Source organism: Dipodomys merriami, unplaced genomic scaffold (assembly GCF_024711535.1).
Source record: "Dipodomys merriami isolate MVZ:Mamm:240054 unplaced genomic scaffold, mDipMer1.0.p SCAF_3, whole genome shotgun sequence".
NCBI classification, from domain to species: Eukaryota; Metazoa; Chordata; class Mammalia; order Rodentia; family Heteromyidae; genus Dipodomys; species Dipodomys merriami.
In genome coordinates, this window is record NW_027204492.1 from 11,149,132 (window position 1) to 11,172,234 (window position 23,103).

The following is a 23,103-nucleotide window of genomic DNA, read 5'->3' on the forward strand; positions in this document are numbered from 1 at the left end:
GAAGATCATGCCATTGTTAAAAGTTTGGATCTTTCTACTTATACCACAGCCTTTGGGCAATGAGGGCTTCTATTCTTAATCTTGTTATGCCACAAAAGCCTGAGTTGTTTAGGAGAATATCTTGCTCCATCTTTTTAGGTATCTAGTATAATTGAGCTCTCAGAGACATTATCATCTCTTGATTTGAGTCCCTTTTTAAAGGTATTTTCTATACCTTCAGACAATATAGCCACCCCATCTGTGAGATTCAGTGTTTGCAGAACTAGACTACCCAAACTGTTTCTTGAAGACAAAGGAATTGTAGAGTGTGTGTGTGTGTGTGTGTGTGTGTGTGTGTGTGTGTGTGTGTGTGTGTGTGTGTGTGTGTGTGTGTGTGTACACACATGGGACCTGAACTCGTGTGTGTGTGTGTGTGTGTGTGTGTGTGTGTGTGTGTGTGTGCGCGCACGCGCGCGCGCACATGGGGCCTGAGGGTCTGGGTGCTGTCCCTCAGCTCTTTAGCTCAAGGCTAGCGCTCTACCACTGGAGCCACAGCGCCACTTCTGGCTTTTTCTGCTTATGTGGTGCTGAGGAATCGAACCTAAGGGGCCTCATGCATGCAAGGCAATCGCTCTACCGCTGAGCCACCTTCCCAGCCTTTGTACATTGTATTTTGAAGCTGCCATCTAAGATACTTTTAAAAGAGATCTTGAGTAGGGTAATACCCAAATGCAATAATACCCAAAGACAATCTTCACATGAAAATGAAAGTTAATAATTTTGATCAAGCTAAAAAGCTCCAAAGAATTCTTTTAGGTGCTGGTACTCAAGGCCTGGTCATTATTTCTGAGCTTTATTGCTCAAGGCTTGTGTTCTACCACTCGAGCCACAGCTCAAAAGATTTTTTTAAACTGGAAAAATTTAAATGATATGTAATGCCACTTGGATTAATATAAAGGAGGAATCCAAATTTGGCTGGTTAATAGGGGGAAAAAAAAGAAGATTGGAATGCTCCATTTGTGCCAGTGCTGCCAGTGCTGCTACTATGAAAAGCTTTGAAAAATAATTAGAAAGCAACTACTGCTGAAGTTCATTTCTTTCTCCCTTACATAATAAAAACCTTAATCTTGTGCTTGTCCCTGTCAACCCATAATTTTAACTATTTAAGCATAAATTGCCAAAAAAGGATGATAAAATTGTGGGTTCCCAAAAGCCTGATGTTATAAATAGAAGAGATAAAAACTGAGATAAAATAGAAATGTTCAAAATGGTCTATTTTATGGAAAACTTAGCTTATTTTCCATTATTTATGAGTATATATATTATATTTGAACCTATCATTATGAGCTCTACTTTTTAAAAGAATTTGGAAACTTTTTTGAGGAGTATCTGAAAATATACATAGTATGTGGGAAGGAATTTCTGTTAGGCTTTTATTACTACTGACTTGAGTCTCCTAATTAAATAACCTAAGACTTCATTCTTCTGTATATATATTCTGTAGTTCTTATGTTATACATTTTAGTTTAGTGTAGTACTTTTATAGAAAATTGTGCTTTTCAAGGGGAATGAAACAACCATCAGTTTTTTTTTTTCAAAAAATGCTTACATCCTAATTTAATTCCTATTAATTTTTTCCCATTGTGTTATGAACATGCCAGCATGTAAGGTGAGACAAAGAGCCAGGTGTAAATGGGCAGTATAATCTTAGGAAATTAGCTTTTTTTTCTGCCAGGCCTGGGGCTTGAGCTCAGGGCATGGGCACTGTCCCTGATCCTTTTCTAGCACTCTACCACTTGAACCATGGCTCTACTTCTGGCTTTTCTAGTAGTTAATTGGAGATAACAGTCTCAGGGGTTTCCCTGCCCTGGCTGGCTTTGAATCTTGACCCTCAGATCTCAGTTTCCTGAGTATCTAGGATGACAAATATGAGCCACCATCACCCATCTAGAAAATTTACTTTTTAACTGTGTTTTCTATACATCAAAATATATCAAAATACTAAATTGAAGGTATCTTAGTATGGTAAAATAGTCACATTTTGCCTTCCTGTTAGTATTCTACATATGTCTTCTATATTTTTTCCATTGTATTAGTCTTCTAATTTGAGTAGGTCTACTTCAGACAAGCAATACTATTTTTTTACATTTATCATTCTGGTTTTGTTTATTTTCATTTTTAGTTGTATAAAAGTTTCCATTTAACACAACATTTTTGATAGAATGCATCTTGATCAGTGTCAGCTCTTAAACCATTCTTACCCATCCCTCCCCAATCCTTCCCTCTTTTTGAATTTTGTGGGCTATACATTGAATTCTTTTTTTGAATATTTTTATTATCTTTTAAGTAGTTCTACAAAGGAGTTTCCATTTACAAAAGCACTTTATGAATACAATGCCTCTTGGATCAATATTCTCTCCCACCACTCCCAATGCACCCCTTCCCCTAGTTATCTTAATTTTAGGTTATTTATTGAATTTTTTGCCATTTAACAAGGCACTTTTTGTTTTTTGTTTTTTTTTTTGGTCGGCCTTGGGGCTTGAACTCTGGGCCTGGGCGCTGGCCCTCAGCTCTTCAGCTCAAGGCGAGTGCTCTACCACTTGAGCTACAGCCCCAGTTCCACAAGGCACTTTTTGTATACCATGCATCTTCATCAGTGTTACCACTTCACCACCTTCAGGCCCTTCAACTCACCCCTTCCCTTATATTCCTCAGTTCTGTGGTATATACAATGAAGTCTTGCCTGCAGTTTTTCCCCCCACCCCCTTAATTCTTCTACCCCTCTTACCTTGGCTTCATATTACCCTCTTACTGAGTGTCCATTTTATCGTACTTACTTTTATTGGATTTTGACTTTAGTCCTTCTACATAATGATACTAATTGCCCTCCCATAGAGTACATTATAATTCAGTTAACTCACTTATAACTGTTTGCATACCACCCAGTGTATTTACTCGTAGATTTATAGGCACAGTCTAGCTACCACAAATGAGGGAAACCATGCCATCTGTGTTTCTTTGGGTCTGGCTTACTTCACTTAATATACATTTTCCAAGTCTTTACATTTCCTTAGGAATGATAAATATCATTCTTGAATTCTTGACTGCATTCTTCCTCTCTTCTCTTATTTGTCTACCTCTTCCCCCATGATACCACCCCAAACCTTTCAAGTTCCTGCTTCCTTGTGTTTGCCTTTCTAAGGAATTCTAGTATTTGAGATAGTATTTTGATGTCTTTAAAAGTATTCTGTAGCTGGGAAATGATGTCTCATGCCTGTAATCTTAGTTACTGAGGAGGCTGAGATCTGAGGATCACTGTTCATAGTTAGCCCAGTCATTAAATTCTGTGAGATTTATCTCCAGTTAACAAACAAGCCAGAGGTGGAGCTATCGCTAATTGATAGAGTGCTAGCCTTGAGCAAAAAAGTCAGGAACAATGTTCAGACCCTGAGTTCAAGCTTAAGGAGGGAGACACACACACACACACACACACACACACACACACACACACACACACACACACACACACACACACACACACACACACACACACACACACACACACACACACACACACACACACACACACACACACACACACACACACACACACACACACACACACACACACACACACACACACACACACACACACACACGCCTTATTCATTGATACCATTGCCTGTATAATTCAGTAATTTGACAAGAAATCTTAGATGAGGTAATTTCTCTAGATATGAAAATAAGTCTGCTTTATACTTAACCAAAAATTAAGTGCCAGAAAATTGGGTACGTATATTGGTATTTTTGTTTTTTAGGTGGATTACGTATTTACAGATAAGACTGGAACGTTAACTGAAAATTCCATGGAATTCATTGAATGTTGCATAGATGGGCACAAATATAAAGGTGAAATTCAAGAAGTTGATGGATTATCTGAGACTGATGGACCTTTGACATACTTTGACAAAGCAGATAAGGTGATATTTTCTACATTACTATTTTACCTGAAAAGTTATTTTTTATAGGCAAGGGTTATTACTACACAGTAGAAATCTAATAGGTGCATGACACCCACTTGATTTGTTCTTTTGGCTTCACCTTTTTTTATTTTACTAACACTTCTGGATTAAATAAATAGAACTTACAAGTAGAGAGGATTATGGGGAGTAGCATTTGAGTAGAACTTTAGTTTGTCTATCTCTATGATCATAATTAAAAAAATATTAGTTCCTCCAAGAATGATGACTCTTCAGGTCTTTAAGACCTTTAATACACCAAATTCTCCCTATATCTGAGCCATGGCTGGATTTTGAATTAATTCTTTTAGGCCAGAAGTCATTGTGTTGGTGTAGGTGTCACTATAGTAGCTTGAATGAGTTAATATATCCTCTAGTGATGTTAGCTAAGAAGCAGGAATCATTTTAGATACTAGGGACTCATTTGAATATTAGAAATTTATGAATTTGTATTACTGTTTGTTAGAGGTTATAAAATTCTCTCACATTAATATATTTCTCTGTTCAGTGCCTGTCTAGTGATCAATGTAAAAATAATACAGTTGTTCTTATGTTTCTGTTTAACAGAATCGAGAAGAACTCTTTCTGCGTGCCTTGTGTTTATGTCACACTGTAGAAATTAAAACAAATGATACTGTTGATGGAACTACAGAATCAACTGAATTAACATATATCTCCTCCTCACCAGATGAAATAGCTTTAGTGAAAGGAGCTAAAAAGTAAGCATGTTTTATACTTCTCCCAAGAAAGGGAAACCACAAGATATCAGAGTTACTTTGGTTTTGCCCTGTTTGCTTCAGTAATTCTATAATCACCCTCCTGTTATTTAATATAAAGCCAGAATACTTTTTGTAAAAGTTCATGAAAAAAATTCAGACCTAGGAAATGTCTCAAAAGAAAATGGGGATGCATTGATATAACTTGCTTTATTGTTTGAGCATGCTAGTGACAAGTTCGTATTTTCATATTTTGAAATTTTCATATTTTTAAAATCATGTTAACAGTGGCCACTTTTTGTATAACCTTATTTCTCCAGTGCTCCTAGAAATTTTGATTTCATCTGATAATTGACAGTCTACTTTACCCATGAGCCCTAAGATAATTAGATGACTAAAAGGTTTCCCCACTATGTTAGCTACAGAATTGGAATTACCAATTGTTTCTACTACTTTAGTTACGGGCATTGACGTGTTCTGTGTTATCAGCATATCCAGGAAAGGGAAGTGTAGTTGTAGATGGCAATCTTATGAAAGCAAAGAATTGGCATGTATGAATAGCGCCAGTGTAAGGGGAAATTAATTATTCCTTAGAGATATACAAAAGTCATTTTATTTATTCATTTTTGATAGGTACGGGTTCACATTTTTAGGAAATCGGAGTGGATATATGAGAATAGAGAACCAAAGAAAAGAAATAGAAGAGTAAGTAGCTCTGTATTTTGTCACTTCCTAACCCTATAGTTGGATTTAAATGGATTCAAAAGGGGCAACAAGTTGGGGCTAGGAAGGTGGCTCAGTGGTAGAGCACTTGTCTTGCATGCTCAAGGCCCTGGGTTCGATTCCTCAGCACCACATAAGCAAAAAGAAAAAAGTTGGAAATGGCGCTGTGGCTCAAGTGGTAGAGCGCTAGCCTTGAGCTGAAGAGCTGAGGGACAGTGCCCAGGCCCAGAGTTCAGGCCCCACGACTGGACCCAAAAACAAAAAAAAAAAGGCAACAAGCGAATCTGATGGCCCTATAACCTTATAAGTATGGAACTGTATTCTTTCAATTCAGAGTTTTATATAAATGTAATTAGAGTAGGAGAAGTAATTTTTCATAATATGGCAGAAACAGGTTTGCAAAAGTTCCAATTTGGTTCACATTTGAGTTCAGTATCCAGAATGTGAGATTGCTTGGACTCTTTCTGAAATTGGCATGCCAACACATGATACAAAACCAATCAGGCAACTTGTATGAGACCTTCTGTTGTCCAGAGCCCAAGCAATCACTCTGAAATTTCAGTGGTAGTTTTGGTGTTCCCTGGAATCTTTGTCTTGTTCTTTCATGTTTAAGTGTGTAGCTCAGGGCAAGTCCTCCAACATATCCAAATATTGACATTTCTTATTTTGCTACAAAGACTAAAAGGAACAAAGCTTCCTTGAGTTGGTGGCAGATTTTAAATAGGCTCTAAGATTAATTTGAATTCCTTCTGAAATGTAATTATCTTCTCTGACTTCCATTCTAGCCCCTAGGATCCTGTGAGACCTATCTCAAATTGTATATTACATGGGGTAACACTTGTGTAATATTCTCTCTTAACTTAAGGACTGGATGCTCCAAAGCCCAACATAAAATATGGATTGCTTATGTAGATGCCTTATAGACAGCTCCACTCCCCAACAGAACCTAAGGGCCCATTCATTCCTACCCAGGATAAAATATATAGTCCATATTTTAGTGTTGAATATATGTGTCTGGGGTATGTTTTTCAAGGAAATACTCAAGCTTTTCTAATAATTATTTTGTAATACATATTTTGTATCTTCTCATCAGCTACCTCCAAATCAACTTGATCTATATCGCAATGCCATTCTATTCTTTAAAACCTAACTTGGATTCCTGTTGCTGTTAGGGAAAAATGCCAAACTTCTAAACCTACAAAGTCCCATTTCAATGCCTGCTTCCCTTGCATCATCTTTTTGCTATTCTCCTATTGATGAATTTTCCAGGCATGATGCTCTTGGTCTATAAGTTATCATGCTACTGGGCCTCTGTGTATTCTCTTCTGTCCCCAAAGCCACACCCCCGTCCCACCCCACCCCTCCTTTTTTTTTTTTTACCATATTCTTCTTGAAGAACTCAGTTGTAGCTTAATGTTTTCCAAGAAATTTTCTTTTTTTTTAAATTTAATTTTATTTTATTTGTGAACATACTGTACAGAGGGGTTACAATTACATGGGCAGGATAATGTGTACATTTCTTACCAAGCATTGCAGCCTCCTCCTTTGGTTTACCCTTCACATCCCTTCCCAGCCTCCCCCCTCCCCCCCAAAGAAATTTTCTTTCAGATGGTTTTCTTTTGTACTTAACTCTCTTCCTTTTGAGTGCTTTAATATCCATGTTTTAACAGATTACTAGTAAGTTACCTTATTGTCTTTTGACACTCTTAATGTATGGTGATGAGCTCGTGAAACTTAAGCAGATTTATCCTAAAACCTAGTACAGTGCCTGACCATCCATAGGTATTCTAGTAGTCCCACTGAGCCCCTCCAAATAGGGACTGGAGCACTCTCCTAACTCTTTTAAGTAACAATAAATTATAAAAATAATCTTTACCCAGTGCTGACTTTTCTACAGTAGATTCTACACAGAGAGCTACTAAAGAAAAGAGAAATTATCAGTCGTACACACAGTAAGCTGTTCTTACCCCAAAAAGAACTATCTGTTCATTTTAAGATGTTAAACTATCTTCAAATGTTTCTAATGTGTTTTATTTTTCCCAGTGTGCTACAAGTATTTTACTTTTATTAATTTCTATTTCCTTAAAGGTATGAACTTCTCCACACCTTAAACTTTGATTCTGTCCGTCGACGTATGAGTGTAATTGTAAAGAATGAAGGAGGTATACATCTTAATTTTTTTCTATTGGGAGGTTTATATATTGTTCAGCTATTTCTATAAATTGGACAGTTTCATGTAGTAGTGTATGATTGGTCTTGGAAAGCAGTTCCTTTTTTTTTTTTTGCCAGTCGTGGGGCCTGAACTCTGGGCCTGGGCACTGTCCCTCAGCTCTTCAGCTCAAGGCTAGTGCTCTACCACTTGAGCCACAGTGCCACTTCCAGCTTTTTCTGCTTATGTGGTGCTGAGGAATCAAACCCAGGGCCTCATGCATGCAAGGCAAGCACTCTACCACTGAGCCACCTTCCCAGCCCAGCAGTTCCATTTTATAGCTACACATTTTTTTTTTGGAAATATGTTAAAATTTGCCGGATTGTCAATGGCAGAATGTCTGGAATGACAGTTAATGCATTTTCTTGGAAATGAAACTATTCTTCTTCCCTGGCTGTTTAGTCAGGAACTAAAAGGGTAACTTTTGTGTGGTTCTAGGTACTCAGCTCTGAATACATTCAAGGTGCTCATTTCTTAGTACTGAACTGTGAATGTTTACCAGGTGCAACAACCATACTCATTACTTTTTAGCACCAATAATCTTATGGTATAGTAATTTTACAAAGAAAACTGCTCAGTACAGTTGACTGGTGAGGGATTACCAGCAGCAGAAGACTAGAGTGTAGAGAATTGCTGCTTATCCTCCCTGACCTTGGGACTTTTGTAACTGCTTTACACTCCCTGGAAGCAGATGAAGTAAAGATGACTAACCCAGGCTTCTGGGAAAGGGCATTCTGGCTTCATTCCAGAGCTCAAGACTCTGACAGAGGGAAGCTTCCCCTTTACAGGGGAAACAGCACCATCCTCTCAGGCTCCCCTATGTCTTTGGGAGGCATCATGTAGGTTTGCCTTCTGCTCAGATTCTGAAAAAAACCCAGAGTAGTACTGCTGCATTATTCACAGGCTCTCATATAGATATATTTGTATACCCATGTATGTTTGGTTTTTTTGTTGTTTTGCCAAGGAGGTTTGATTTTTATAATATCCCTGATTTGTTTTCTACTCACTTACTTTTAAGTATTAAGTCTTTTTCAATATTTTTTAAAATTTGAGATGGAATCTTGTGGTGTAGCCCAAGCTGATCTGGAACTCACGATCCTTCTCCCCCTTCCTCTGAGTGCTGAGTGCTGTGATTACAAGCATATAAAACTACACCCAGCTTTAATTTTCTGCCTCCTTCCTTCCCCCCTTCCCTTTTCTTTCCTCTCCTACCCTTTCTCAAGTATACTGTGGTTTCAATTCAGGACTTTGCATTATTTAAGCAAGTACAGCTTGAATTTAGGACTTTGTGTTATTTAAGGAGATACTCTCAGCCATGCCCTATTCCTTTTTTGCTTTCTAGTTACTTTTTCAGGTAAAGTCCCATGTTTTTGCAAAGGGCCAGCCTCCAACTGCAGTCTTTCCCCAATGGCCTCCTCCATCTTTTTTTTTTTTTTAGATTTTCAACTAGAGTCTGTGTTTTTGCCTAAGATCAGCCTCAGACTGCAGTCTTTCATACCACTATGCCCAACATTTTTGTTTATTTTGGAGGATCTTGCTTTTTGCCTCAGCTGGCCTTGAACTGCAATCCTTCTGATTTGTGCTGCCCTACCAGTCCAATTTCTTCATTGTAAAAGGATGGAGACAACTCTTGGAAGATAGATCCCACATTAATCATACTCTGTGATGTGACTGTGAAGTCATAGAATTGATTTTGTCCATGGATTTTGTTTATGAATTTCAAACACTTCGAATGCGTATTTCACACACAATTTTCCCTCATGGGAAAATGAAACAGGCATTTAACATTTTAAATGCTCATTGATCTTATATGTGCATACCTTACATACTTGTTGAAAATGCTCAAGTATCTAGGGAAATGATCTGTGAAGGCCTGTGACCTCAGAGGTATACATTTTATTTTAATTTAATGAACTGAGCTCTTTTTTTTTTTTTTTTTTTTTTTTTAGTACTCACCTATTAAAATTTGCTGGGTACATGAACTGATACAAAAGCTGCACTTGGACTTGCATTCTCAAAAGCTGCTTTTAAAATCCTAATAAAACCATTCAAACTGGTGTTTTAAAAGTTAATTGTGTAGTTTATTCAAAATGACTTCAGCCTGTTCAAACTTGAGTTTGGTTCTTGACACCTATGTATACCGTAAATTCCAGAGAATTCAGCTACAGGTGCTTGACACAAGCCCAGTCCTCCTTGATGGAGGAAGGCAATCTGTATTTTAGCAGAGGTGCATGTTGAAAATTTTAACTCATTTCTTGTAACCATAATGGTGTGAAGAGATGAAAACCCTCCAAATGTTTCATTCCAAGTGTGCAAAGCATACTTGAAATACGCAACAACTGGATGAGAGAGGGCTTAATAGCTATCTCAATATTCATCTTCAGTTTATAAATCCAGTGCTTTTTTTTCTTTAAATACTTCCTTTTTAAAAAAATATTTTTTATTGTGAAAAGACCGTACAGAGGGGTTACAATTTCATGAGCAAAGTAATGAGTAAGTTTCTTATCAAGCATTGTTGTCTCCTCCTTTGTTTTTCCTTTACTATCCCTGCCCTCCCATCTCCATGACTACACTCTCCCCCCCCCCCCCCGCCAAAGTTGTAAAGTTCGTTTTTCGACATATCATATTGTATGTCTCATTGTTGCAATGGGTCCACCTGTATCCCTATTAAATCCAGTGCTTTGTGTTTGTTTGTTTGTTTATTTATTTATTTATTTATATCTTAGGAGACATCATTCTATTTTGTAAAGGAGCAGATTCAGCAATTTTCCCCAGGGTTCAAAACCATGAAATTGAGTTAACTAAAAGCCATGTGGAACGTAATGCAATGGTGAGCCTATGCCCCTCTCCTAATAACTAAATAGAGAAAAAGTAGAGATTATCATGTTTATGGGATTGCTATTTAAATGGATGCTTAAATGAACTTTGATTTTATAGTCTATTGTTGTATATAATTTTTTAATTTTATTATAAAATATCCTGAATGGTGGGTTTGTTTCAGATCTGAATTTGGTTAACATTTTATGGCTCTTTTTAAAATCTTTTCAATCTGGCATATTGCTATTTGACCTTTTGCTAGCTACTTCATCGATGGCTCTTTTTGCTATAGGATATGGATTATTGTCAGAACTTGATTGGAGAGGTCAAAGAGATTGTGTCTGTTTTAAATCTGTTTGATTTGAAGAAGGACCAAGTTTTATGAATGTCTTACAATGAAATTTTCTTGTACTGATTTTTGTTCTATTGTACAGTGTAAAATGACATAATCATATATTGCTATGGTGTAGGCTGTATATACAGTGAAAACTATGGGTTTTAAATGTTTGGGGAAATTCCTATGGAAAAAAGAGAGACATGTAGAAGAACGTCTAACAGGGTTAATGTGCATGCCCAAGGTCTTTTGAGATTTCAGTGTGTAAATTTCCTTTTAGCTTACACAAAAATAAAATAATTTAAAAGAAAAAAAAAACATCCTGAAACTGTTCTGTTAAGAATTTGCAGCATTGAAATGTCTCAAAAATCTTGGTTCAAGGATGGGCATTGATGGCTCATGCCTGTAATCCTCAGGAGACTGAGAATTGAAGATTGCGATTCGAAGTCAACTCTAGGCAGGAAAGTCTTTGAGACTCTTTTTTCCAACCAAAAAAGCAAGAATTAGACCTGTGGCTCAAGTGATAAGAGCACTAGCCTTGAGCAAAAAAGTTTGAGGGGTGTGGGAAGTTGGCTCAGTGGTAGAATGCTTGTCTCACATGCATGAGGTCCTGGGTTCAATTCCTCAGCACCACATAAGCAGAAAAAAGCCAGAAGTGGAGCTTTCTGGCTCAAATGGTAGCGTGCTAGCCTTGAGCTGAGGAGCGGAGGAACACTGCCTAGGCCTAGAGTTCAGCCTCCATCACGGACCACCCCCCCCCCCAAAAAAAAAAGTTTAAGACCAGTATCTAGGCCAGAGTTCAAGCTCCAGGACCGGCCAAAAAATTTTTTTAAAAAAGAATCTTTGTTAATCTAGATGCCAATGTCACACACCTGTTGTAATCCTAGCTTCTCAGGAGGCTGAGCTCAGAGGATCATAGCTGAAAGCCAGTCCAGGCAGGAAAGTCTGTGAGAATCATCTCCAGTTAACCAGCAAGAAGCCAGAACTGGAGCTGTGGCTTAAATGCCAGCCTTGAGTAAAAAAGCTAAGGAACAGTGCCCAGGCCCTGAGTTCAAGTCCCAATGCTGACACCAAAAATAAAAGTCTTTAAAATGACTATTATTTTCTTACTGTAGATTAATTAAATACAATTTTTTTAGTTGTAGTCTGTTCTTTCAAAAAAATTAAATATGTCAGAATTTCTCCTTTGTATGTGTAACTAATACTATCTTTAAAAGCTAAAGGATTTGGGACAACTAGTTCTGCTTTGCTTTTAGGATGGGTATCGGACACTCTGTGTAGCCTTTAAAGAACTCACTCCAGATGATTATGAGAGAATTAACAGACAATTAATTGAGGCCAAAATGTCCTTACAAGACAGAGAAGAAAAAATGGAAAAAGTTTTTGATGATATTGAAACAAACATGAATTTAATTGGAGCTACTGCGGTAGAAGACAAGTAAGTAACTAGAAAGTGATATTATTTTAATGCTCAGTCATGTAGGGTGATATCTGCCTATCTATTAGTAATTATTCACGTTTTGATCTCTGGTTTAGCTTTGTTTTCTGTATGAACTTAGAGATTCATTCATTTTCACAAGTATAAAAACTTCTCCCAGGTTTTGAACTGTTTGTTGGAAAGGGTTTTAAGTTAAATATGTATAACTTGGAAAAATAAATCAGTTATCAGTAGTCTGTTTTGAATAGTTACTATGCTATCCATATGTGTAGACAATTATAAAATAGTTTTGCCATGTTTGAGTCATCATTTGACCTGTTGCCTGGAAGAATAGATTAAAATTTTGACATAGAGATGTGCAGAAAGGAAATTGAGGGTAGACTGAACACTGCAAGAATATAATGTAACCTAATTTAGCTGGAGTATATTTTTTGCATACTTAGAAATAATATACTTTAAATGTACAGGCTGATTGGCCTCTGCTAGACATGATTTAGTCTGACACTGATCTCCTTAAATTTTAGATTTTCAGTATTTTAGGAGTTCTCTAAGAATTATTGCCCATCTTGGGGATTGAACTGTGAGCCTGGGCACTGTCCCTATGCTCCTTTTGCTCAAAGCTAGTGCTCTACCACTTGAACCACAGCACCATTTCTGGCTTTTTCTGTGCTAAATTGAAGGTTAGAGTCTCACAGACTTTCCTGTGTAAGTTGGCTTTGATCTGTGATCCTCAGACCTCAGCCTCCTGAAAGCTAGGATTATAGGCAGGAGATACCAACCCCTGGCTTTGAAATTCACTTTAAAAAGCAAAACTTTTAAGCTGAGAACATGGCTTAGTGGTAGAGTGCTTGCCTAGCATGCATGAGGCCCTAGGTTTGATTCCTCAGCGCCATGTAAAAAATAATAATAATATTGTATTTTAAAAAGCAAAACTTTGAGCAGGGTGCTGATGGCTCATGCTTGTAATCCTCGCTACTCAGGAAGCTAAGATCTGAGGATCATGGTTCAAAGTCAGCCTGAGCAGGAAACTCCATGAGACGCTTATCTATAATAAACTACTCAAAAAAGTGGGAAGTGGCATTGTGGCTCAAGTGGTAGAAGCTCAGGAACAGTGCCTTGGCCCAGGGTTCAAGGCCTAGGACCAGCAACAACAACAACAAAAAAGCAAATGTTTGGCCTTGTGCTCTTGGATCATGCCTAGAGTCATAGGCAATCTGAGGATTTGAGTAGGAGGCTAAGATTTGAAGATCATGATTTGAAGCCAAACCTGGGCAGGAAAGTCCATGACTCTTACCTCCAATTAATCAGCACAAAGCTGGAAGTGAAACTGTGTGGCCCAAGTGCTAGAGCACTAACCTTGAGCAAAAAGCTCAGGGACAGTGACCAGGACCCCAAATTCAAGTCCCAGTATTGGTTAAAAATAAAAATTTTTGCCAGAGACACAACACTGTCAAGAAAGGTAAATGAAAAGTAAGAGAACCAACTATAATAAGGACTCTATAATTGTTGGGAATTATAAAAATGCTTTCTCTAATAAGCCTTGCAGAATCTCTGAAAGGACTTCTGAAGGTTAACAAGATTTCTGTGTTAACAGGTTACAAGATCAAGCTGCAGAGACCATTGAAGCTCTGCATGCAGCGGGCCTGAAAGTTTGGGTGCTAACTGGGGACAAGATGGAGACAGCCAAATCCACATGCTATGCATGTCGCCTATTCCAAACCAGCACTGAGCTTTTGGAATTGACCTCAAAAACCATTGAAGAAAGTGAAAGGAAAGAAGATCGATTGCATGAATTATTGATAGAATATCGTAAAAAGTTGTTACACGAATTTCCTAAAAGCACTAGAAGCCTTAAAAAGTAAGAAAGTACATCAGTTTATTATATTTACACATTAGGACCAGTATAAATAATTGATGCTTATGCTGAATTCATTTTCTATAATTTGTCATTCTAATTATAGGTGTTTTACTCTTTAATTTCAATCCTTCCCTGAGGACCGAGCTAATAGCCCATTTGAGATTGACACTTTGATTTTCCACCTCTGTTTTAACTTAAAACTACATTTTTCAAGGCTTAGAAAAATAGTACAAGCCATTACCATCTTAGTTCCTCTCTTCCTGATTATGTATCTGGAATCAGGCACAATCTTTACCCACATTACACAGGCTTCACATCCAGAACCATCTTTGCAGCTTCTACTCCTTTTCCCCTTCCAATTCCTATCAGTTATCAAGCTTTAGCCATATTTCCATTCTTACTAGTAGCATACCACATCAATACCTAGCCTCTCACACATCGAGTCCTTAAGCCCTTCTGCTAGATGAGTGATTTTAAAGTCAAACTATCCATATCACAACCCTCTTCAGAAACCTTTGGTAGTTTTCCATTACCCTCATGTGATTTTCATATAACTAACTAGTTTTCCCAGTGTGCTCCAACATACATTTTCTCCCTTCACTTCTTTTGTCCCTGACTTCATGTCCCATTTTAAATACTATACCTTAAAAGGACACACTAGTGGCTGGGAAGGTGGCTCAGTGGTAGAGCGCTTGCCTTGCATGCATGAAGCCCTGGGTTCCATTCCTCAGCACCACATAAGCAAAAAGAAAAAAGCTGTAAGTGGCTCAAGTGGTAGAGTGCTAGCCTTGAGCTGAAGAACTGAGGGACAGCACCCAGGCCCAGAGTTCAGGCCCCCCTGACCAGACCCCTCCCCCCCCAAAAAAGAACACACTATTCTTTACTGTGTGGACTTATTTTCTTGGTAACTGAGCATTAACCATTTACTATAGAGTTTAGTTATGCGTGTTTTCTCATATATGTACCTCAAATCCAGGAAATTTCTTTTCCAAGGAAAGATGAATCAATAATTCTTTTTTGAAATAGACTGGGATTGTAGTTAAAGTGGTAGAGTGCCTAACTAGCAATCAGGAGACTCTAAGTTCAAACCCCACTAATACCCCCCCCCCCCAAAAAAAAATCCCCAAGATAATGTTGTTGTTTTCTTTACAGTGGTGGGGATTAAACCTAGGGTCTTAACAGCAGCTAGACAAATAATCTAGCAATAACAATATCCTCCATATAATATGGCCTTCTTAAAGTTGTTACTTAGAAGTATTGTTACTTAGAAGTATTGCTTGATTGGTTATTGGGCTGCTGTTTCTGCTCAGTAAATTAGGTCTATGAGTAAGTAAGCAAAGAGAGAATAATGTCACTTTAGTGAATAAAATATGCTTAAAAATTATGAGGCAAAATAGGAATTTTGTAAATATCACTATTGTATAAGCCGTATACTTCAAAGAAATATTCAATAAAGAAATAATGGGAGGGGTGGGAAGGTGGCTCAGTAGAGTGCTTGCCTTGCATGCACGAGGTCCTGGGTTCGATTCCTCAGTACCACAAGCAGAAAAAGCCAGAAGGGGCGCTGTGGCTCAAGTGCTAGAGTACTAGCCTTTAGCTGAAGAACTGAGGTACAGCACCCCAGAGTTCAGGCCCCTGGACAAAAGAAAGAAAGAGAGAGAAAGAGAAAGAATGGAATATATTAGGCCTTCATTACTCAAAGACGGGCTTATAGTATAGCATTTTTATTGTCACTGGACTGCTTGTTTGAAATACAGAATTTTAACAACCTCCCTAGTTGATCTTGTCACATTAATTTTTTTTTCTTATGTATGCTCATACTGGTGAGCTTGAAATCAGGGCCTGAGCACTATCACTTAAGGTTCTTTGCTCAGGGCTGGCTCTCTACCAACAAAGCAAGATCTCTAATCACCAACTTTTTGGTGATTAGAGTCTCACAGGCTTTTCTACCTGGGATGGCTCCAAACCTTGATCCTCAGATCTCAGTCTCCTAAGAAACTAGGATTACAGGCATGAGCCACCCACGATGATTGCATACATTAAATTTTGAGTAGTCTTAAATTTAGACAACTGAGTCTATAATTGGAGTTTTCTTGTATCTAGTACTTCCACTATGATAACTCAAAAGAATACCCAGGATACATGAGAGAGAGAGAGAGAGAGAGAGATAGGAAGAGGAAGAGGAAGAGGAAGAGAGGAGAGAGAGTCCCAGGCTATATGTGTCCTGGGGCTTGAGTTCAGGACCTGTGCTGTCTTTGAGTTTTGTTTTCGGTGTGTGTGTGTGTGTGTGTGTGTGTGTGTGTGTGTGTGTGTGTGTGTGTGTGTGTGTGTGTGTGTGTGTGTGTGTGTGTGTGTGTGTGTGTGTGTGTGTGTGTGTGTGTGTGTGTGTGTGTGTGTGTGTGTGTGTGTGTGTGTGTGTGTGTGTGTGTGTGTGTGTGTGTGTGTGTGTGTGCATGGGTGCTCAAGATTAGCACTTTACCATTTCAGCCATAGTTACACTTCGGGCTTTTTAGTGGTTAATTAGAGATAAGAGTCTCATGGACTGTCCTGCCCAGGCTGGTTTCAAACCTTTATCTTCAGATCCTTAGCCTCCTGAGTAGTTAGGATCACAGGTGTGAGCCACCAGCACCAGCACCAGCACCTGACCCCACCATATCTTTCTGATGCATTGTCCTATTTGAGAAGCTGTGTTCTACAGATAGATTTCATCAAACATATTAGAGAAAGGTCTCCCATGATTTGATTACCCCAAAGCCATTTTGTCTTTTTTTCATTATGGTGTTCTTAAGGAGTTTCAGATTAATTGATGATTTGTCTTCATATTTAACTAGTCTGATGGAATGATTGATGTGCAAGTCCCAAAATTGAGCTTTAATTTTTTATATCCAAGAAAACTGCATAAACACTTTTATTTTTATACTTTTCAGAATTTACAGTAAACTATATGGGCAACTTAATGTCTAAAACTATAACTGAAAGATGTGCCATTATTAGAAGCAGTTGCTCATTTGGAATGAACAAGTCAACAAACCAGACTGTTAACTTATCTGGGACATTCCCCTCTGCTATTTAAAAAACCAGGATCCTAGATAAAGATGTTTAATAGATTCAAACACAGGAGTAAAAAAAAATCTTTTTCAGAACATGGACAGAACATCAGGAATACGGATTAATCATCGACGGTGCCACACTGTCACTTATACTAAATTCTAGTCAAGACTCCAGTTCAAACAACTACAAAAGCATTTTCCTCCAGATCTGTATGAAGTGCACTGCAGTGCTCTGCTGCCGGATGGCACCGTTACAGAAAGCCCAGGTAACTGAATAATAGGTGATGCTCCATTCTGTTCCTTCTGGATAAATATAAAGTTTCCTTTCCAGCATTTCCTTTCCATTTTCCTGTGATCAAACTGAAGAATCTTCCCAATTGATTAAAACCTGTGCTGTACCTTATCCCCTCAACTTTGCTGTCCAATTCCTCAATTTCTACCTTTCTTTAATGAGTTCTTGGTATCAGGTGTCTGCATCTACTGTTCCTTGCTCTCTATGACATTGACCCCATGTGTCCTGTTCTTTCTGCTTTTATCACTACACTGCCTTCCGTATGAGCAAGCCTTGCCCTGTCCCTTGCATCCTCTTCATCCTCTTCCTTATCTCTCCACCTCAGTGGACACTGTCAATTACATTCTCTCAGCCTTTGATTTCTGTAATGGTACATAGTCCTGGCATTTCTCCCCTTCTTTGGCATTCTACTATCTTTTTTTTTAACTTCTTATATCTTCTCTTTCTTTTCTCTAAGGTGAAGGTTCTCCTTTGACTAATCTCTAGATTAGCACCTCTACTTTTCTGTCTTCATTGATTATCTCTGTCCCTGACATTTTCTTTATATTTCTGATTTGTAGCTATCATATGGATTTTCTGCAGTCACATTAATTTCCAATGTGAAAGATACATCCCCCCCACACACACACACGCACCCACCCCCTACCCCCGGTTGTGGGGCCTGAACTCTGGGCCTAGGCGCTGTCCCTCAGCTTTTCAACTCAAGGTTAGCACTCTACCACTTGAGCCACAGCACCACATCTGGCTTTTTCTGCTTATGTGGTGCTGAGGAATCAAACCCAGGGCCTCATGCATGCAAGGCAAACACTCTACCACTGAGCCACCTTCCCAGGCTAAGATACATCTTATAATTTACTTTTGCTCCCAAATCTCACAACTGCCATTTATTCTTCTTCTATTGCTTAATATGTAATTGTCATGTCCTGTTGATTTTTTTAGCTCCCTTTTGTTATAGCTCTCATTTTCATGCATTGTTTTGAAACTTTTGACTCTAGCCTAGTACAAATTCTATGCAGACTATTTCATTTATTCTCTTCATTGATATATTGCTCTTACCATTTCTCTTCAGCCTTTTCCCTCCATACTCCCAAATTAAGCTTGTTAAAACAAAACTTCCTCCCATCATATGTTCTCTTTTTTGATATATTTTCACTACTTTCAGGCTGCCTTAGAGTGGAGTACTGCTTTATTAAGACTAATAAATTCCTAAGTGGTTTTTGTAGTTGGCATAACAAGTAGTGATTTATGTAAATACACTCAGTACACTTCCCACAAGTAACTGTCAGAAGGTTCTTTTTTTTTTTTTTTTTTTTGGGTCCTGTCGTGGGGCTTGAACTCTGGGCCTGGGCGCTGTACCTCAGCTCTTCAGCTCAAGGCTAGCGCTCTACTACTTGAGCCACAGCGCCACTTCCGACTTTTTTTTTTTTTTACTTATGTGGTGCTGAGGAATCAAATCCAGGGCCTCAGGCATGCAAGGCAAGCGCTCTACCACTGAGCCACCTTCCCAGCCCCTGTCAGAAGGTTCTAGAGAACCCCAAACCAAAAATTTTTTAACATGAGAAATAACATTCAGTACTTGCCCAAAACACTGCACTGAGCTATACAGTATTACTTGTACATCTAGAAGAGACATGATACAGTGACAGGCTTTGTATGCATATATTGGGCATCTCTCTATAAATATAATATCCTTTTAAGATGTCCTTTTTAAAATGTTACTGCTTATAGGAGAGAGTGAACCATATTTAGTCGTGGGATATTTAGTAAAGACTTGGCTTCCATGTAGGCGTAAGAATTTAGCACAAGTTCCTAGAATAAGAGTAGGTCACTCCTAGGAGAGGTCAAAATGTCATCAGAGAGGAGAAAGAAGTAACCAAAACATTGTACTCTTGATTTTCCACCTTTAGTCTATGGTCTTGTGCATCTTAACACAAACCTTTCTGGCATTTACTATCATATATTCATCATATGATCTGGTAGGTCCTTGAAGTGATGGCAAAAGAAGGAAGCATCTGACATCTAATAAGGATGGTAGATAAGGTTTTTTGAGAGTTCTTGCATGTACAGAACCAGAAACAAGTGGGTAATGGTGTTACATTTTGAATGGGTATGTTCTTCTGATTCTGACAGTTTAAGTCTATGGTACACATGCACAAATGACTTTTCTGTTTACAAAACCTGCACTTCCAAGTATGAATGAGGGGTTGGGAAGTGGCTCAGTGGTAGAGTACTTGCCTTGCATGCATGAGGCTCTGGGTTCGATTCCTCAGCACCACATAAGCAAAAAGAAAGAAGCCAGAAGTGGCGCTGTGGCTCAAGTGGTAGAGCGCTAGCCTTGAGCTGAAGAGCTGAGGGACAGCACCCAGGCCCAGAGTTCAGGCCCCACGACCGGACTCCCCCCCCAATAAAAGCGAAGTATGAATGCATGAGGTATAAGCCCCTAATTATAGTCCAGTGCCACATTCTTCTTTGACTTTTTCTATTCTTCTTTTTGTATTTAATGTTTAGATTGTCAGAATGGTGAAGAATTTAAAAGGCAGTCCAATAACTCTGTCCATAGGTGATGGTGCCAATGATGTTAGCATGATCTTGGAATCCCATGTGGGAATAGGTAAGAAGCAGCAAATTAGGTGCCAGCTATAAGTTATCAGTATTGCTTTTAGGTAGAATCTTTTATATTCTAGAGAAATTGTTTTGGTTGTTTGAATTGTCTTGAATTTGAATTTGGAAATGATCATTGTTTATCTAGTGAAGGGCCTTATCCTGACCATCTCAATGTATGCTACCCTGGTGGAAATAGGACAAAAGAGACTTAGAGAATGTTTTAAGTAAGTCAAACAATGTGAATTTCTCAAACCCAATAGCAACACAATTGATTGTTTAACTCATTTTGACAGTATGCATGAAATTTCATTTATTTCTTTTCCCCCGTTGGCCAAACTGTGTTGTTGCATTCATTATATTAAGATAGTTAACTGTTGGGGGTTAAGAAATTATAATTAGCTTATTTCCCTCATGGGAGTATCTGTAGGTGATTTGTACTATAGTATTGAATTTATATATTGACATGCACCAAAAAGCTTTTCTGCCACCTGCACCATTTTTTTCTCATGTCAGGCTGCTATTCGACAACAGACCAGTACCCCAACATTTCTCTTGGCAGCAGTTTAGTATAATGTATCAAATTTTACTATCTTGGGAATTTGGACACCAAATTCCCCTTCCAATTTAGAAGCAGACATATTTAGCATAGAAGTCTAATCTCTGCTCATTTGTTATGTGGAAGTAGCATAAAGCTTTTTGAGCTTATGAAATTGATTCTTTAGCAGACAGTTTCATTCAATGAAAGAACTTCACTATCTTCCCATTAAGCTCCTGGACCATGAAACATATGTTTCTGTGTTGCCTTAATGTAGCACCTGGCTTAGTGTCATGCACAATTACGCACTTACTGAGTCCTTTAAAAATAATTTTCAGAAGTACTCTTTTAACTCCCATTTCCTATGAGGGAAATCATCTCTCTGTACTTTATCTTGTTGTACTGAAGTAAGTCCTTGCTTAAAAATAAAGCAATAATTTTCAGGGGTAGGTTTCCTTCATATGGCTTTGCTTTGTAATGATTAAAATAATTATTCTAGTTAATTATTTTATGTTGTTACAAATAGCTAGTTACCAATTTAACTTTCATTTGATCTCAGTGTCCCTGTTGAAGTAAACCCTTTTTGGTTAATAAAAGCTGAAGTAGACAGTTGACATAGCATTTAATCAATGTAAAAATGTAAGAGCAAATCAGAAGGTTACTTATATAAAATACTCACTCTATAGAGATACTGTCTTTTTAGGGATTAAAGGTAAAGAAGGCCGCCAAGCAGCCAGGAACAGCGATTACTCTGTCCCAAAGTTTAAACATTTAAAGAAACTGCTATTGGCCCATGGACATCTGTACTATGTGAGAATAGCACATCTTGTACAATATTTCTTCTATAAGGTATGTGATAAAATATTGGGAATTTTACTTCTGTGTTTAATCCTGTAAGGCTCAGCTTGATCATAGTTCCCCTTCCCTTTTCATGTTTCTTTTGCTGTCTTGAAATATGCCCTTAGCTAAGCAGTGATGGTCTGTTTAATGAATCAGTATAAAACATTTATTTGTATGAAGTTTGAGATTAATATTTAAGTCAATTTACCCATTAAAAAATACAGATGTAAGCAAGCACCAGAGACTTGACTTACAACCAAGGAGGCTGAGATCTGAGGATTGTGGTTTGAACCCTGCCTAGGCAGGAAAGTCTGTGAGAGTCTTATCTCCACTTTACTACCAAAAAAGCCGAAAGCGGTAGAGGTAGAACACTTGAACAGCAGTGACCAGACCCTGAGTTCAAGCTCCAGGACCAGCACACAAAAAGTATGCAGTTCTAGAAGTTTTGACTACTTTTTTTTGTTGTTGTTGGTAATGGAGCTTGAATTCTGGGCCTGGGTAAGGTAAAAAAAAAAAAAAGTACATATTCTAGAAGTTTTGACAGGTGTATGTATTCATATAACCACCACCTTGAAAAAAAATCGGATCTGATTTATATTTCACCACACATATATGTATAGTATATGTAAATATACATGTGATCGATGTAATATAAACATTAGTTTTACCTGTCCTATGGCTTCATATAAATAGAATCATGTCCTTTTTATGTCTGGCTTTCTGCACTTATATTTGAGCTTCATGTTGTATGATGGTATCAATAGTTGGTACTACCATTTTCAACCTCCAATGATGAAGTTTGAACCCAGCTAGGGCTCAAACTAGGTCTTGCTAGGTAAATGCTCTTACACTGAATTCCAACTCTCAATTATTCATTTTAGTAGCAGAATCTGTGAAATTTCACAGATAAACCAGACAGGAAAATTATATAATCTGAACCAGGGCTGTTTGCTTGCTCAACAACCTGTCCTGCACTACAGGAATCCATGAACTTAGTTTAAGCCATTTAATGTACATATTTAATATAAATAATTTAATGTACATTCAGCTGGGCAGCCATGGAGGTAAAACAACTAGTATAAAGTATATAGATCATAAGAGACTATGAGTCAGAATATTATCTCCTGTATTCTGCACAGAAGGGCTTTAATTTTTTTTTGGCTTTTTATTTTGAAATAATTTCTAGCTTTAAAAATGTTCCATATTTAACAAAATTATTCTTACATACCCTTGGCCGAGCTTTATCAACTGTTATTGCCTAAGAAAAACACACAGCATAGTTAATCAATGGAAAGATAATAATATGACCAATGAAGAATATAATGATCATGACATTCATAATTAATCTAGTAAGTGTTAAGGTACTTTGTTGCTTGGCAGAAGCACTTAATTTTTAAAATCTAATACAGTTCTCTATGAAGCAAGTAATATTATCTTAACATGCTAGTCAAATGTGGAAACATTTTTTTAATGTGAAAAGGATGATCAGAAGGATGATATCACTTGCCTTAGCTTCTCTGCTTAGGTGATATCAGCTGTATTTCCACAATAGACTTATTTAAGTCTAAGTTTCTTTCTAATGAATATCTAGGGGTCTACTGAGTTTTGAGTAACTGGTTATTTTCTCTTCAAGATAGTGGGAGGCCCCCAGAGGATATGTCATGCAGCTTTGCCTGGTAATCTGACCCT

At 37.8% G+C, this 23,103-nt stretch overlaps 1 protein-coding gene across 6 annotated transcripts in view; it reads left to right on the forward strand.

The window, feature by feature from the left end:
• Positions 1-23,103, forward strand: part of Atp11c (ATPase phospholipid transporting 11C) — a 150,328-nt gene that overhangs the window by 96,665 nt on the left and 30,560 nt on the right. For all 6 annotated transcript variants that reach the window (XM_070039630.1, XM_070039629.1, XM_070039628.1 and 3 more), the window contains 10 exons: positions 3,798-3,959; positions 4,566-4,717; positions 5,348-5,419; positions 7,526-7,599; positions 10,373-10,476; positions 12,054-12,235; positions 13,830-14,093; positions 17,235-17,409; positions 19,944-20,046; positions 21,278-21,423. In XM_070039630.1, the coding sequence (XP_069895731.1) occupies positions 3,798-3,959; positions 4,566-4,717; positions 5,348-5,419; positions 7,526-7,599; positions 10,373-10,476; positions 12,054-12,235; positions 13,830-14,093; positions 17,235-17,409; positions 19,944-20,046; positions 21,278-21,423 (1,434 nt within the window). The remainder of the gene's footprint in view (positions 1-3,797; positions 3,960-4,565; positions 4,718-5,347; positions 5,420-7,525; positions 7,600-10,372; positions 10,477-12,053; positions 12,236-13,829; positions 14,094-17,234; positions 17,410-19,943; positions 20,047-21,277; positions 21,424-23,103) is intronic.